The following is a 15,707-nucleotide window of genomic DNA, read 5'->3' as shown; positions in this document are numbered from 1 at the left end:
CCACCGCCACCGATGATGACAGGCTCTGGCAGCTGCCTGTCACCCCTTATTGTTCCTTGCCAAATAGCCTGCTCATTCGCTCCAGTGAAATGCCATCCGTGACAAGGTGCAGAGCTTCAGTTTCTCTGAGATGCTCAGTAACACACTGTTGCCTCTCACTTAGTGTCTGCTACCATTTCTATCTTTTCTCTGTGCACAAAACCATAATTTCTGCTTCACTTTCACCAGCACTGCCTTCACATTGGCATCAGCATACTGCTCTAGTACATTTTATCCCATTGCTTCCTGCCCACTTGGAAGCATCCCAAGATCCCTCACGTAGAAATGTTTGAGTATGTTGACACTGTGTTGTTCACAGCTCTCCGCCTGAACAGTACAGAAAAGGAAAATCTCCAGGTTTGTGGTACTTGTTGGTAGCTTAAAGGTGAATGTCACATTGGTAAAATTCATTTTGCCTAACTGACTAATTTTATCCAACTAAATGTGCCTATTTTAGGGTAAATGTATCACTTTCTAGATTCCTTTAACCGGACCTCCACTGACTACTCTTGGAATTTGGACATCCATTAGGCATATAGACATTTATGGGCCATGGTCTGCTCTCTGCAGCGGACTCGAAAACATCGGAGCTGTGTCGAGATCATTGAACACTGAAGAAAATACGGGATTTTTGTCTGGATATATGACATTTTTGCCTATCCCCACTTATTTAGCAAAAAATTTTTCAGAGGAAAGATTCACATTTGCAAGTGAGAAAGGGAAGAAAATCAAAGACATTAAAATCTTCTTCTAGGAAGTGTTGTCACGGGACAACAAAGACGATTTGACCCTGTTGGTATGTGCAGCCAAAAAAAGAAAGTGATTAAAACAGATTCAGGCCCCCAGCTATCCACTGCAAGTAAAAGGAAGGGGTTTTGTTCCCTCGTCAACTCATCCCTTGAGATACACTGTATGTATCTGATGCAGAAATGTCTTTGGTGTTTCTTCTGGTTAAGGCTGAAATGTGGCCATCAGCCCAGTCCATATAAAAGCAGAAAGTAAACTTGCCTATTCTCTGAGCAGACAAGGCTGCAAACCAGGCTGAGCAGATGTGGAACAAAAAACCACGTGAGGTAGAGAGAAAGAGTAAAACTCAATAAAATCAAACCGCAGCAAAAATACCCCAGCAAACAGGCAGAGATACCCTCATATGAGGGGGTATCAGTACCTAAAGCACTGTTCCAGTTAATCAGAGTTAGTTTTCTATGGGACTGACTCCACTGTGCTCCTTTTGGGGCTTTGGACAGACTTGACTGCAGATGGACTCACCAGGTAAGCTGAGCTCCTGCTTTGCACCACAGTGAAACAGTGCATACTGAGATATCCACATGGTCATGAGCTTCAGCAGCCTCTGGATTTCTTGCAGACCATGCAGACAATCTGGAGCTATTTCTGTCGCTGGTCTGACATCCATGCTCCTTTACTCCTGTTCTCTCTCTACTAAGAAAATGGCTGGTGATGGCAATACTTTCCAGAGAGATTCCCTGGGCTCTTCACATAAAGTGATGTTTGAGGAATCAGGTCATGATGTAAAATATAGCCTACAGTGTAAACATACTGGAATGAACAACCGAGTTCCTGGAACTGCTGGAGCTTTATCGCTGAGATGTGCTGCCTTTTTAGGGTTTGGACTACACGATCTACGAGAGCAGCCGAATGATGTCAGTGATTTCAAGAGTTGCCCACTCAGAGTTTTTGAGTCAGAGCTTCTTGGTAATGTGGCCTAGCTCCTTTAAGGCTTTTAAACAATTAAATCACTTACGTGGAGAGATCCAAGGATGTCTTGTCTTTTCTAAAACTATTGACCCCTGTCCTGACTGAACATTAATACTGACTTGTCCAAGATGACATGTAGCTTGAGTCAGCCAGGAATTTGAACTCTCACAAAAAGTCTACAAAAGACAACAGGAAAATCAAATACAAGTATCTCATTCAGCAAATGAGTTCAGAACACTTTGCAAATGGTCATGATTCAGAGTTATTTAACTCCACTCTCTCCTTTTTCTTCAGCCCATGTTGAAAGAGGCATGCACCTCATGCCTCGAGCCTGTCTACTCTATGGAGCGTGTCAGTGAAAAAGTCTGTTTGCACCGCTCATGTTTCTGCTGCCAGGTCTGCAGGAGGAAGCTGAGGTGAGTGGTAGGACCCCGGGTCCATTTATTTTTAAGGATAGACGAAGACGTTTCCATCACAAGCACTGAATGCTAATTCCGATTGGGCAGGCCTCAGGTAACAGGAAAGAGCAGGCTATCTCCCTTAGACAATCTGCCTCTCCATTGTTAGAGGCTGAAGACTGCTCACCTCAAGCTTGTAGACACTTGTGAATCAGGCATCTGAATGGTGGTGCAAGGATAAGCTGGAAATAAAAGAAATATTTCAAAGGGGATGCTGATATGGAACTCATAGTTTGGGTGCCGCACATATTCACAGAGCTGTGTAGGTTGGAAGGGACCTCTGTAAGTCTCCATCCAGCCTCTTGCAGGCCCAGCAAGGGCAGGTTGCTCGGGGCCATGTCCGGGGAAGGTGTGAATGGCTCCAGGAATGGAGATTCCACAGTGTGTTGATTGGTGCCCCTCTTTCAAGATTTGACCACATTACTGGTGACATTTTTTTTTCTTATATCTCATCATAATTTCCTGTATTGCAGCTTGTTCCCATTGCCTCTCATCCTGTCATTGTGAAATTCCAAGAACGCTCTGGCTCTGTCTTCTCTATAACCTCCAATAGGATAGAGAGGCACAGAAATAAGATCATCCCTGTTTGCTAACTCAAGTCCTTTTCTGCAATGCTGCTTGCCATCCTGTTGGCCCCTAGGCTGTGTATACACACTCTCCCATCATGTAGCATGAAGGAAAACTGCTGTATCATGAGAGCCCTGCTATGCTTTACCCATACGGGCAATGCTATGCATACAGGGCGAGAATGAAGTCCTAGTGTGAAGCCTGGCCTATAAAGGAGAATAGGATCACACATAACCTGGACTACAGCTCCCAGAGGTTTTGCATGGAAATAGTTAACTTTTCAAGTGTTTAGGTTTTTGAAAGAAAAATCAAACATATCCTCAGAAAGCAGATGCTGCTTTTGAAAGGTTTCATTCTTCAACTCCCCCTCCTTCACCCCCCCCCCCCAAAAATTTTCCACTGGAAAACAATTTTGCTGGAAACCTGTCCCTCAAGGATCCCATTAATCCCTCCCTCCCCAACAGCCTTTAACAGCTATGCCAATGTGTGTTTTCCAGCTTGCAAAACTATGCTGCCCTCCACGGAGTGTTTTACTGCCAGCTCCACTACAAGCAAATGGCTGAAGTGAAAAGCAGAAGCGAGACAAGAAGGCTAGAGCACCAGCTAGTAGACCATCAGGTCCAAAGAGTGGCAATGGCAGGCAGAGGACCACAGCCCCAGTACTGGCATAATAGGGCCGAAAAGAAAACCGAAGCAAGAGAGAAACCCACATCCTTTGCAGGACGGTGCAGCTTGCAGCTGGCTGAGCAAAAACAAGAGCTGAGCAGCAGGTCTGTCCTCTTAGGAAACAAGCTAAGAACCAACTGGCCGCCTTCAGAAACAGCCTTGGGGGCTGTAGATGGAAAGCATGGAAATGGAGTGTGTTCCTGGAAGAAGATTGCACCGAGTTTGCAAATCTGCCAGGCTGTGGGCAGCGGAGTGGGCAGGATGATGCTCAGCAGTCAGGAGGGAAAACCAATAGCAGAGACAGCTCTGAAGAAGGGAAGCTTCTTACCTGGGCTCACTTGTCCTGAAAAGAGAGAGCAAGCTTGTTCCTGGCCTAAGCCAGGAGAACAGAGAGGTAACAAAAAGAAGCCGGTGATCACGGATGGGAACATACCCAAAGGGAAACCAGGGGGCAAGGTCTCTGAGCGAGTTGCTATGTTCCAGCAGAGCAAACCCCAGCTGAAGAGAGGGTCTGTCTCTGCCTCCTCATCCGCAGTCCTGCGACCTGTTAAATCTCTTGCTCACAGATCATTCATTTTGCATCCTGCCACGCTTCAGAGCACTAAACCCACTAACTGGATGTACCTGGCTGCCACTGGGGGCTGCAACCTCACCACAGCAGAGCTCCCAGCAGAGGAAAATGAGGTCTGTGGGACTCTTTCCCCTTTGAGCATATCCAGTGAAGCAGGCACAACACCAGTGACAGATGACAGGCCTGAACTGATTGTAGGCACCCCAGCTGCTGCAGAAGACAAGCATCACCTCAAAGAGAGAAGGAACAACCCACTGTCCATCTGTGTGCCAGGAGAGCCTGAAACCAGAAACACCACAAATATGGTGCCAAAACTTGGAGCTGAGGGTGCTGTTCTCCCTGACTATGAAGCTGAAGCCAAAACCTCCTGCCTCTCTAGTGTGTCAGTGACCCCTTATGTAGCATGTGGTTCCCTAGAGCCTGGAGGACTGACGGCATCAGCTGGGCCAGCCGAGCTGGTGAATGAGAAATCAAAGGCAAACACCAATGAGTTTCCTGGAAAACTGATACCAGCACCTCTGGAGGAGAATACACAGCCACCCAGTGTAGGTCATTTGCCTGAGGTTGAGAGTAAAGTGGCAGAATTTGGGAAGACAAAAGAAATGACGCCAATAAGTGTATCAGGGTTTCTGGAAGAAGGTAGTCCTGAGCATACACGTCAGGAAAATAAGCCGGAGAAGAATAGAGTCTCTTCACCTGGCTTACCAGAGATAACAGATGACCACAATATGTCCTGTGTACAAGAAGGAGAACTTCAGACCATGTATGGCCCACTGACAAATAACCCTTATGGAGATATCTCAATACATGATGGAAAATCATCTGCCAAGCATTTTCCAATATCAGCAGACATGTCTCTGAACACAGCCAGTGTCCCTTGGCCCTCACATGATGAAGTCAGCAAATTAGATAACACAAAATTCAAGTCTAAGGATCTCAGTGATGATCTTAGCACAAATACCATTCACATTTCTAAGCAATCATCCAAGAAATTAGACACTTCCAAATTGAATGCATCCTCAGAAAAATCTAGAAGTCATCCAGTGGACAAAGGGAAAACAGATCTGAAACTCCCAGGGGAAAGTACTGTGCATACATCGAGGCCCGGTGCCCAAAGCAAAGAGAGCAGAAACAGTCAAGCCAGGAAAGAGATGCTGGGTAAAGGTTTTAGGCTTGGGAAAAATCCCTTCACTACGCTTTTTGGTTCTGAAGACAAAGGTAGCACTCTCAAGAAGGAAACAACAACTGAAAGGAAACCCAGTAAACCCCAGTCAGCTTTTGTCACTTTGTTTGGTTACTCCTCAGAGAAGAAGCAGAATCAACAAGAAAATCCTGAAAGATCCTCAGAACAAACAAATCCTGAAGACAAGCAGGAAGAGCCCCAGGGCCTCCTCAGCTCCTCCAGCCAAGCCAAGCAAAAGGCCTCCGAGAACAATCAGCTGTCACAGCCAGGGAAGATGGAGGTCATGCCTAAAGAGACACAGGAGAGCTCAGAAGGCTGCTCGGACAGCACTGACAATAAAGAGATCAATGACCTGTTGTTAGCTCCTGATGCAAGCATTTCACGCATTGATAAACATGAGGTAATGGAACTTGACATTCATGAACAATCAGCTTCAAAAAGGCAGGTTCAGCAGCAACAGGACAATTGGTCCTCTCTATTGCCAGCAAAGGAAAACCAGAAAGAATCTGCAGTAACCTTGGAAGGTGGGAAAAACCCTCTACTTCCTCCTCCAGAGTTTGTGCCAACCGCTGATATTAACAAAGATCTCATCAGGGAAAGAAGTCAACAAGGTGCTCATCCACTGGAAATTCAAAGCTTGGTGAGTTTCGATATCGAGGACACAAGGCTCGAGGCTGGAACAGTTTTTTCATCAAGCCACTTAGGAGAGTTACTCAAGGAAGCTGAGTTTCAGTTAGACAACAGAGATCTGGAGGACAATACCCTTTTGTTATCTATAGAAGACAAAAGACAAGATTTTCACAGCATAGCAAGTAAAACTTCCCCACATTTGGACTTGCAAAATTCACAGACAGGAACTCTACCTTGCTTCGATGCAAATTCTTCAGAACTGTGCCAGGAAATCCCAGCAGAAAAAAATGTCTCACCAACACTGTGGGGCACCTCCAGCATCTCCTTTCTCACTGGAAAGGATGAGATTGTCACTGACCCTGAAGGGCTTCAGACCTGTGAACTGCTGCAGCAGTTTGATCCACAGTCCCAGACTACAAAGGCTGCAGAAGATCCATTTGGATTTGGTCTCAAGTACTGAAGGCTCAAGCAAGAAGCATATCTCTACACAGGAAAGTAGTTTTCCATTATTGTCCATGTTCACCAGCCATATTTCTGAAATCCCTAATCAGGATGTCTTTGATCCCTTGAATGTTCATTCAGCCAAAAGGGGCCAGGAGGCTCCTACAAAAATAGATAGGGGCAGAAAAACATTGGAAGCCAAAGCAGTTCATGAAAGTCACTCCTCTGCAAATCCGAGTGTGTTAAATGATGGCTTTGTAGACCAGGAGTTCTTTACACAGTTGACAAAAGAAGAGAGAAAAGCACCCACCACTGCAGTAGAAGTGAGGTGATATGGGACGAAGGTTGCTTCATGAGATCAGCTTAGAAATCCCTCACTCCTCTGGAACAAGAAGAATTCCATTGTACAAGGCGTGATTTAATAATGGCTTAAGGAGTTAAATTTTAGATCTCCATCTTGGTCATAGTGGGTCAGTGCTCAGTTCCCCAAAAAAACCATCACAAAAATTAGCTTCATTGCAAGGAATCGCCAAGGAGAGCTTAATCTCTCCAGTGGGACCAGCACCCCTTTCTCTACACCTGGAGGAGGTCTTCCACATGATATGCTGCTGAGAACCCTCAGAGGATGTCTGCATGGCCAGTGTCTGCATGGCAGAGGGGAGAGAGACCTCCAAAGAGGTTGAATCAGCAAGCAGCCGTGAGCAACAAACTCATCAAGAACTAGAAATTAGAATGAAGAGCGAATGCTGTTACTTGGAAGGAACTGAATTCTAGGCCACAAGTGCACTAGAAAAATGCAACAGGCAAAAGCAGAAGGGTGAAGACTGAGCTCCAGATTAGGTTTGGTTGTCTGCAATATTAGCATTTAAATCTAAACCAGATGTCTGCCCCCGCATCATAGCCAATGGGGAGTTCATAAGTACAGTTAGTACTGCCTGAACAGTGTTTCAGCTCACCCTAAAATAGACAACTGCATCTGAAAAGCTAAACAGCTCTCTAGACTCCATTGACTGTATTGATTGATCTCCATTGACTACAATGAGACCGTGGTTGTCTAGTTCACATATAGACAACTACATGTAGACATCTAGAGCTGAATTCTACCCAAAACACCATCTACCCCTTCACTGTACGGCTTGCTTACGCCTACCAATAATATCTCACTACTCTTATTATATTTTTCCTTCAGTAGACTGAAAAATCACTTCACATGGGAGGTCAGCATCATTATTCTCCTTGTAAAACAATGAGCAAAGATAAGTGAAACGTCCTTGCCAACGTCACTTGGTAGGAAGGGCAGAGGAGGAAAGGGAACTTAGGTCTCTCAAAGCCCTAGGGCGTTAGGGCATTTGCTCCTCTGCACTCTTAGTGCAGTGGAGCCCTGACCTTCCCTGGCCACCCTTTGCTGCAGCAATATAAATGTTAGAGGGGTTAACAATTATACTAATCAATGATAAATGAGGTCAACAGAAATCTCAGAGTCAATGTAAGAATATACGTGTTATGAAAAGGCTCATGGAGGTTATCCTTTCACCTCTTTTAATCAGCTGCCTGTTAAAAAAAAGCATAAAGATGTTAAAGCAATTAAAGAAAAAATTTTAAAAAACCTCCTTGCCTTTTCAGTACTGAACTATATACTGTTTCTGTTAGATCTGCTGGAAGAACAACACTGCTTAATGACTACATCTGCTGCAAAGCAGTGTGTCAGTGCTCTCTACAGAGAGACTGCTAAATCAATACAAATTAGGGGAAAAGAGAGATGCCCTTGAAAGCTACATAACTCATTAGATGCTGAGGTCAGTCTCTAGCCTGCAATGGGGCAAATGACTGGGGACAGAGGTGCTGCCAGGTTACAGCCCTGCCTAAGACAGGAAACCTGGTCATGCTGTGTTTAGGAGCGGGGAACTGAGACCTAAAGGCTTGAAGAGGTTAAGCAGCTCCTATTGAAACAAGTAGGAAGGGCGGGTGCCTATTCACCTGTGTCAAGGACACACTGAGTGACATCCCAGACCAAGTCGTCACCAGCATATGCCCATAAACTTGACTTCTTTGCTGGCAGAGGGAAAGCCAAAATGCACAAGCACAAAAGCTGGCTGGTATGAATCCATTCTGTTTGTGATTCCCTCCAGCTGTACCTTTACAGGCGCGGGCACAGCTACATCCACATGCAGTGCTGTTCGCCTCATCTTGAGTCTGTTTTTACCTGTAAGGGTGAGCGCATGGAGAAAGGTGGGGAGGAACATTGCCCAGCATTTGCAGTAGGATGCAGCCATTTGCTTCCCAGACCATTTTACCCTTCATCACTCTTCTCTTCCTCCTGGCTCACAGTGTACAAATCCCAGTTAAGGGGCACTCTCCCTCAGCTAAGGTTTAGCATCCCCTTCACCCAGCATGAAGGGGTCCAAATGGGCCTCCCAGCCAAGTGTCTGAATTACTGCAATGATGCCCTACTGTCTGTATCAGCCTTCCTCCTGGGCAATGGGTCCTCTCTTTCAAATACTAACTCCCTTGGATGCTGCCTCTCCCTACCGTGGTCCTAGATCTGCCCATGGGATGTGAAGGCTTTGCAGCTGTTCATCCACATCTTCCTTGGGAATCACTGACTTCAGTGGGATTTCCATTTTCAAGAGGCTCTGCAAACATCAGCAATCCACCCAGGCAAAACTGCCAGCCAGTGACTAAAAAGAATAAGCAAAAAACCTAGCAGTGAGGCTCCAGCAAGCAGAAATTTGCAGGGGTGACCTAGTCTTTGTCCCATGAAGATCCCAGCCTTGCTGGGATTGATGGACTCAGCCTCAGACATCATCATGAGGTGAAGAGAGTCATAAGAATGATCTCTGCCAACAAGAAGTGTCATCTTAAAGTTACAGAGTTTAGAGCAGGGGACAGAAGCTTTCCCAGAGCTTCAGAAGAGCCTGTCTGGTGGTATAAGAAAGAAAAGCCTCAAGGAGTCAAGTCTGCATTAGTGCATGAGACTCCAGGAATGTCTGAGTTCTCCCCAGAGAGTTCCTATAGTCAAAAGTGGCCTCTTTGCCATAGGAGATGCTGGCGGCTGAGGAGTGGGAGGGAAGTGTTTGGTGAATGGTTCTTATTACCCTGGTGAAAGCAGCCAGGAGACTTCTGCCAAATTGTATATGGAATTTCCTACACTAAGAACAATTCATCTTTCTAGTTTCTGAGGGTAAATAGAGTCTATCCAGGAAACAGCTCAGACATGCAGCAAAAATCAAATCAGATTCCGCTTCTGAGTGACCTCAGAACCTCAAGCAAAACCAGGTATCATTTCTTACCCCCAAACCCTGTACCCTTGGCATGTATGTGTGAGTAGTGTGTTTTTTTTTTTAACTCAAATCTGTTTTAGGATTCTCTGCAAAATATTGCTGTAGTTTAGATCTGATTTTGCAACTGCTCAGTGCTTCTGTCTGGGGCAAATGAGAACCAATGGTTTGGGACACAAGTCAAGACCAAGTTCACTTGTCTACCAGACTTATTTCATGGTCCAGAGGAGAAGTACTTTGCTGCTCTTCTTTCTCACAGTCACTAGAATGGGCTACATATCTATTGAGCCATTAATAAGGGCAGAAAATTTACTCAGTTTGCTTCTCCCCACTTTAGAAAATTTCTAGGTAGCACTACTTTGTCACGAGAAAATGATTTTTTCATGCACCCCAGAGTACCCACAAAACTTATTTCCTTGCTTCAGATGAGTGATAGAATAGAGCTTCAGAATAGAGTGATTTGAAATGGAGGGGGTTCAACAGGTGTGAATGAGAAACTGCAAACCTGCTGTCTGCCCTGGTACACAAGGCGATGGCAGCACTTCTCTGAAAGGGGGTGTCCCTGAAGGGAGACAAGGAGAGGGCACAACGGGGAAACACGTCTCTGGCAAAGAGTAACTCAGTCATTTCTGCAGTTCAAGCAGCCAACACAGCAGGTCCAGTAAAAGACTGTACAGTAAGTGGTACAATATGCTTCAGAAATGGAAAATGCATCCCATGCCCTCACTGTCCTGTGTAAGTGCCAGGTGCTCAGCCTCTAACGAGCCATCTCAACCTTGCGGGGTGCTTAGTCCCACAGTCCAGACGTTCAGCTTTGGGGTGATCCAGGGCGGGGAGTAGCACGTGAGGGTGGATTCAGCACTGCTAAGGTCATGTCTATGGGCACATGTCAGCAGGCAAGCAGCAGTTCTAAGCACCACGGGGACCTGCCAGGGACTGCAGTGGGAGGCCATGGCAGAGCAGGGACCCAGCCCCGGGCTCCTGAACCACTTTCCTCAGCTCAGCCTCCTGTTTCCTCCTCTAATGCCTGGGTGCAACTCCAGAACCCAGGTCCAAGCCCTCCTCTGGGTGATCATAGTCTCTCGTCTGTGAGAAAGACCTCAAGCACTGCAGCACAGCTGCCTTCAGGAGGCTTGGGGAGATATGCCAGGCTGAGACAAGATGAACTGTAAAGAGGTTGGGGCCAGACTCTTCCCAGTGGTGCCCAGCAGTAGGAGGAGAAGCAATAGGCACAAACAGGAAGTTCTGCCTGAACATGAGGAAAAACTTCTTTACTGTAAGGGTGACTGAGCACTGGGAGAGGTTGCCCAGAGAGCCTGTGGAGTCTCTCTACCTGGAGATATTCAAAACTTGTCTGGCCGTGATCCTGGGCAACGTGCTCTAGGTGACCCTGCTTGAGGGGGTTGGACTAGATGATCTCCAGAGGTCCCTTCCAACCTCAACCATTTTGTAATTCTGTGTGATTCTATGAGCTGCCCTCATGCTGTCCCCAAGAGCAGCAGTGCTCTGGCACCTTTCCTCTTGCCCTGGAATCAGAGAGGGAATTACAGGTGGCAAAGTGCATCCCAGAGGATGCCAGCAGGCCGTTGATAGGGCTGATGGGAAATATGCTGATAGAAGCACGTACTTTATCACATCAAATTAGGGGCTTAGTGATTATGAAGTCTAAACATCAACATTAGTCTGTTTACTCGAAGTATTCTAGTACAGCCTGATCATAGGAGTCGTCATCATAGGAGTCTGGAGCTAAGTGCTCCAGGGGAGTTTGGACTATTTCAGAAATGGCTGGTAGAGCTGCCCTCCCACCCCCCCAGGCAATATTTCTTAATCTTTTCCCAACGATTGGTCAGGTCACAATCATAGTTGTGGGCATACCTCATTACTGCAACACCAGCTCGATCTGGGCAGTCGACCCCAACCTGACTGAAGACGAGCAGCTGAACCTCATCGTCCCCTGGGGAATGAGTGGGGCACACAAACAGTGCTCCATGTTCTCGCCTGTGGACTGGGAGCACCACTTCATCAAGGAGACTCTCTTGGGAGGCGGATGCAATGGGTCACTCAAACGGTCATCCTGTCCTGTAGTTTATTGCATGCCACTGGCAGCCGTGGTGTGGCCGGGCTAATATTTACCTCAGCTGTATTTTGGGGACCTTGGTACAGAGCTGGCAGATAACATGAAGGCAGCTGACCCCCGGTGCAGGTGAGTACCCCAACTGCCCCAGTGCTCCTGGAGGTAACAGTCCATGTCCTTCCTGAGAGCGATGCTCCTCTGAGACCAAACACAAGTGTGCCAAGTAAATGTGATTGTCATTCCAGAAAGCGTGCTGACGGGAGCCTCTTGTGCAATAGTGGCTCGGGCCGTTTGCCCCTGTAGCCAAGGCCAAAGGTGTATCTCAGACCCACGGTGGTCACGCCTTCCTTCATGCCCAAAAAACAGAGGGACTCCAGGAGGAGCCCACACGTCCCTTGTCTCCCCCCGCCCTCCCCAGGGAAAGGCCGATGCCGCATAGCTGTGCCCTCCAGCTTTAGATATCACCTACTGCCCTGCTCCCCACTCCCCATGAAATGTGGCTGAATTGCACCCCAGCGCTTTAGTTGGCCTCCTTGGACAAGGGTGTCCACAGCCTCTCAGGGAGTGAGTGATGAACGGGAAGGAAGTTGCCCGAAGGCTACACATCCTTCTTCCCTGGGCCCGTTGGAGAAAGCTCTTGTCAAGTCAGAATGGGTCTTTGTCTGCTTTCTGACTGTTTTCCCTTTCATTAGGCCCTGTGAAAATGCCAACAGCAGCTCTGAAAATGGACACGTAAAAGTAAATGGCGGTGGCCAAGACAAAGAGCACACAGAGACCACATACTTCTAGCTGGTCCCGCAAGCAGCTATAATCAAAGGCAACCCAGCACTGTGCTGGCACCAAGGGCGGTCAGGGCACCAATGACCTTCCTGTATCTCCCTCTGCGGTTTGCATTTGGAGATTGTACATTCTGTGTCCAGGTTAGAGGGACTGCTCCAGCTGGAGAAAATCTTAACTCTGCTAATTTAAGGCAAAAAGAAAGAAGGAAGAAACTAGGATCATCATCTCCTTCTCTTTTATCTCCTGTCTCCAGCAACATGAGCCTGGAAACTTTGTCCAAGTGAGAAAGCTATTAGGGCATGGAATAGACTTGGAGAAGGTATCGGCAGATGTTCAGAGAGTGAATGAGGAATAAACAGGAATTTGGTAAAGTTCTAGACTAGTCCTAGTCTGTTCTTAAAGCAGAAGAATGAGGCATTGCTGTCTGGAAACGGATCTTTCAGATGATGCCCTAAGCTGTTGATGGTCAGAGGGAGAGGAATTTGGCGTCACGCAGCGTTTGGAAAATACGCACTTCAAATTGTTCTGGAAACCCGGTCTGTGATGCCTGGCTCCTGTGCGAATCCTCCCTGACGTATTTCCAAGTCCTTTGCAAACTGGTACACGTGGAACCATCCCTGTTGTGTTTTACAGCAATAAAGAACTGCCAGTAGAGCGGTATACTAGGCAAGCGAGCGGCGACCTGTCCCTCCTGCACTGTTTGCTTGGGTTGTCAGCCTTCTCTTCGATCCAAGCCTCGACGTTTGATCAGGATGTCACTGAAACCATGTAACTCATGTTTAGGTGTTGTTTCTATGTGGTGTTTCATTTGACTTTCTACATGAATAATATAAATTATACTTTGCGTTTGATAAGAGACACTTGTAATGCAATATGTGAATAATAAATGGTGTTGGTTTTTTGGTTTTTTTTTTTTTTTTCCCCTACTGTTTCACAGTTGGCCTTTGTAACTGCCGTTGGCTCTGAAACGTTTTCTACACGGAAATTGTAAGCCTGTAAGTTACCACACAGATGGAAACGTGTTTGGTTTCCGTCAGCCACAAACAATGCAGAAACGGAGCGTTAAGATGGAACAACCGGGTTCAAGTAGGACTTTCGTATTTCACAGTCTTCTGACGAGCAGTCTGTATTTATCTATTTTCTCCACGGGCAGCTGTGGAAGCTTCCTGAATTGTGCATGTGCTTTTCCTACCGCCCGTGTTTCTTTAGCCTGTAGCTGGCTATTGGGTAGGTCCCGATGGGGGCTGCCTAGAGCTGGTCGCAGCCCCGTGGCTAGCGAGCGTGAAGGGAAGGGAGAGGAGGAGGAGGAGGAGGAGGAGGGTCTGGGAGCGAGAGCGGCCCCGAGCGCTGAGCAGAAGCTCTCCACTGACGAGGAGGCGAGGGGTGTGCGGTGTCGGGGGGGCTGGCGGTGGCCGGCTTTGGCCGAGCGTGCGTGCGTGCACGCCCGTGCGGCAGCTCTGGCACTTTCTCCCGGTGTCCGATAGCAAGCACTCCCAACGGCTTGTGCTTCCTGGCTTGGGAAGAGCAGACTGGGATCTAGATTTTCATGCCGCCCAGGGGTGGATAGGGACGTATTGGAAGCGCTCAGGCTACAGAGACCAGCTAGTCTTGGTACAGTATTATTTTTCCTTCTGCCTGCATGCCCTGAGCACCCCGCTGGTCATTTGTGTGCTGGTGCTGAGAAGTGTAGGACTCGAGCGGCTCAGATGAGACAATGGAGTGTCTATTTATATTAAGTGAATCCCCACTTTCCCCAAGCCAGGACTTGGAGAGCCTGAGTTCACACCGACCCAATGCTCCTTAGCTCTTTACGTGAAGAAAATAAGTACGGCAGAAGCAGATGCTATTTGCTATATAGATCTCCAGATGTTCTGGGTAGTGTTCCAAAACTTTCACCCTAAAAGACCTTTTCAACCCAATTGACTGAGAATTTCACTTCTTTTTAGCCAGTGTCTTGGTCAGATTCCATGTTTGGAGGGCTGGCCATCTGAGTTGCCTAGGTTTTATGAGCTGCTAGCTTATCTTTTTACATAATTTGGCTACCTTTTAACCCCAAAGATTTTGGGTGCAGCTGAGGCTGAAGATTCTGGTGAGGTGTACTCTAAGTGAGGGTGTATGCACAGGAGCTCCCACGCCTGGTGAAGAAGGGCCTGAAGAAGGCTTAGACATTTATCAGAATGCCTCAGCAAACCCTTCAGCCACCCATTTTGTCCTTGCTCACCGCTACCACCCTCAACACCTTACCACAGATGGCACTGCCTTGATGCCTTGATTAGCACTTTCTTCATATCTTGCATCTTCTCTTCAGGCTAAGGCTTGCTATCTCCATTTGATCCTCACCATCCACTTAGCCTTGCTGACCCTCCCTTTCTCTCCCCTTGGCTATGGGGAAATCTTCTTTCCCATAATTATAGCATCAAGTCATTTGGGGCACTTTCTTCCCTTTACCCATCTCCTCGTCTCAGTGAGAGCCCGTAACATTCAGCTACACATATGCACAAGTGCAATTTGCACTCACACATGCTAATCCACCACATCCAACTCAACTCTGCACTATAAGCTTTATTTATTACAGTGCAGGACCATGTGTAGACCTGATAGCGATGACATTAAAGCCCTCCCATCAATGAATTTATTATGCACAGTGATACTATTGGATATCCTCCCATTCCTGCTGGGCTGGGCAAAATATCATGAGTCATATTATGCAGGTGCTCTTCCGCCAAAAATGCACCACTCTGTTGTCGTCAAACTAACCAGGTGGAGTGGTCTAGAGAAGAGCAGATGAAATAGATCTACAGCCTACTGGAAGCATGAATGAGATGGAAACAGAAGTACATCAGATGGGCCTGGACATCTTTATTTATTTATGAAGTGAGCTGAATCGACGAGTCTTAGAGCAGATTTCCAAAAAGGAGAAGCCACAGCTAACTCAATAACAGTGCAGTTTTTGCTCCAAGCTCCTTCCTCAGCCCAGCCTTTCCCCTCAGTCCCTTCTCTTTCCTAAAGACCCAGATAAGACTGCCACCAGTCAACTGACACCAGCAGCAGACTGACACCAGCATCCACCAACAATGGACCAAGCACCTCCACACTCAGATCCACCAGTTAGGAGCACCATAGCTAATGTTTAACAGATCCTTTAAAAAGCAGAGATTCAAAGAAGATGGCAGCATAGGCAGCCCCTCCTGATGGGGCATTGTCACATGTAACTCATTTAATCCAGAATGCTGTCTTCACTGAACTGAGTATCCAAGGGATCCTTTGACCCACAGAAAACATGCATGCATGGCAACAGAGAGGA

General features: G+C 47.0%; 1 protein-coding gene across 1 annotated transcript; it reads left to right on the top strand.

Moving 5' to 3' along the window:
* The first annotated feature begins 1,190 nt into the window (after nucleotides 1-1,190).
* On the top strand, nucleotides 1,191-7,922 carry LOC138066263 (uncharacterized). The gene is made up of 2 exons (XM_068934167.1): nucleotides 1,191-2,171; nucleotides 3,278-7,922. Exons 1-2 carry the CDS (start codon nucleotides 2,053-2,055, stop codon nucleotides 6,288-6,290), a joined length of 3,132 nt encoding a protein of 1,043 aa, XP_068790268.1. The 5' UTR covers nucleotides 1,191-2,052; the 3' UTR covers nucleotides 6,291-7,922.
* Nucleotides 7,923-15,707: the final 7,785 nt, after the last annotated feature.

Source organism: Struthio camelus, chromosome 2 (genome assembly GCF_040807025.1).
Source record: "Struthio camelus isolate bStrCam1 chromosome 2, bStrCam1.hap1, whole genome shotgun sequence".
Taxonomy (NCBI): Eukaryota; Metazoa; Chordata; class Aves; order Struthioniformes; family Struthionidae; genus Struthio; species Struthio camelus.
This window is presented reverse-complemented; position numbering and strand designations above follow the sequence as displayed.

Coding starts and splice junctions, on each gene's coding strand:
- LOC138066263 (XM_068934167.1), top strand. CDS start 2,053: ATGTTGAAAGAGGCATGCACCTCATGCCTCGAGCCTGTCTACTCTATG. Junction 2,172..3,277: donor GTCTGCAGGAGGAAGCTGAG/GTGAGTGGTAGG, acceptor TGTGTTTTCCAG/CTTGCAAAACTATGCTGCCC.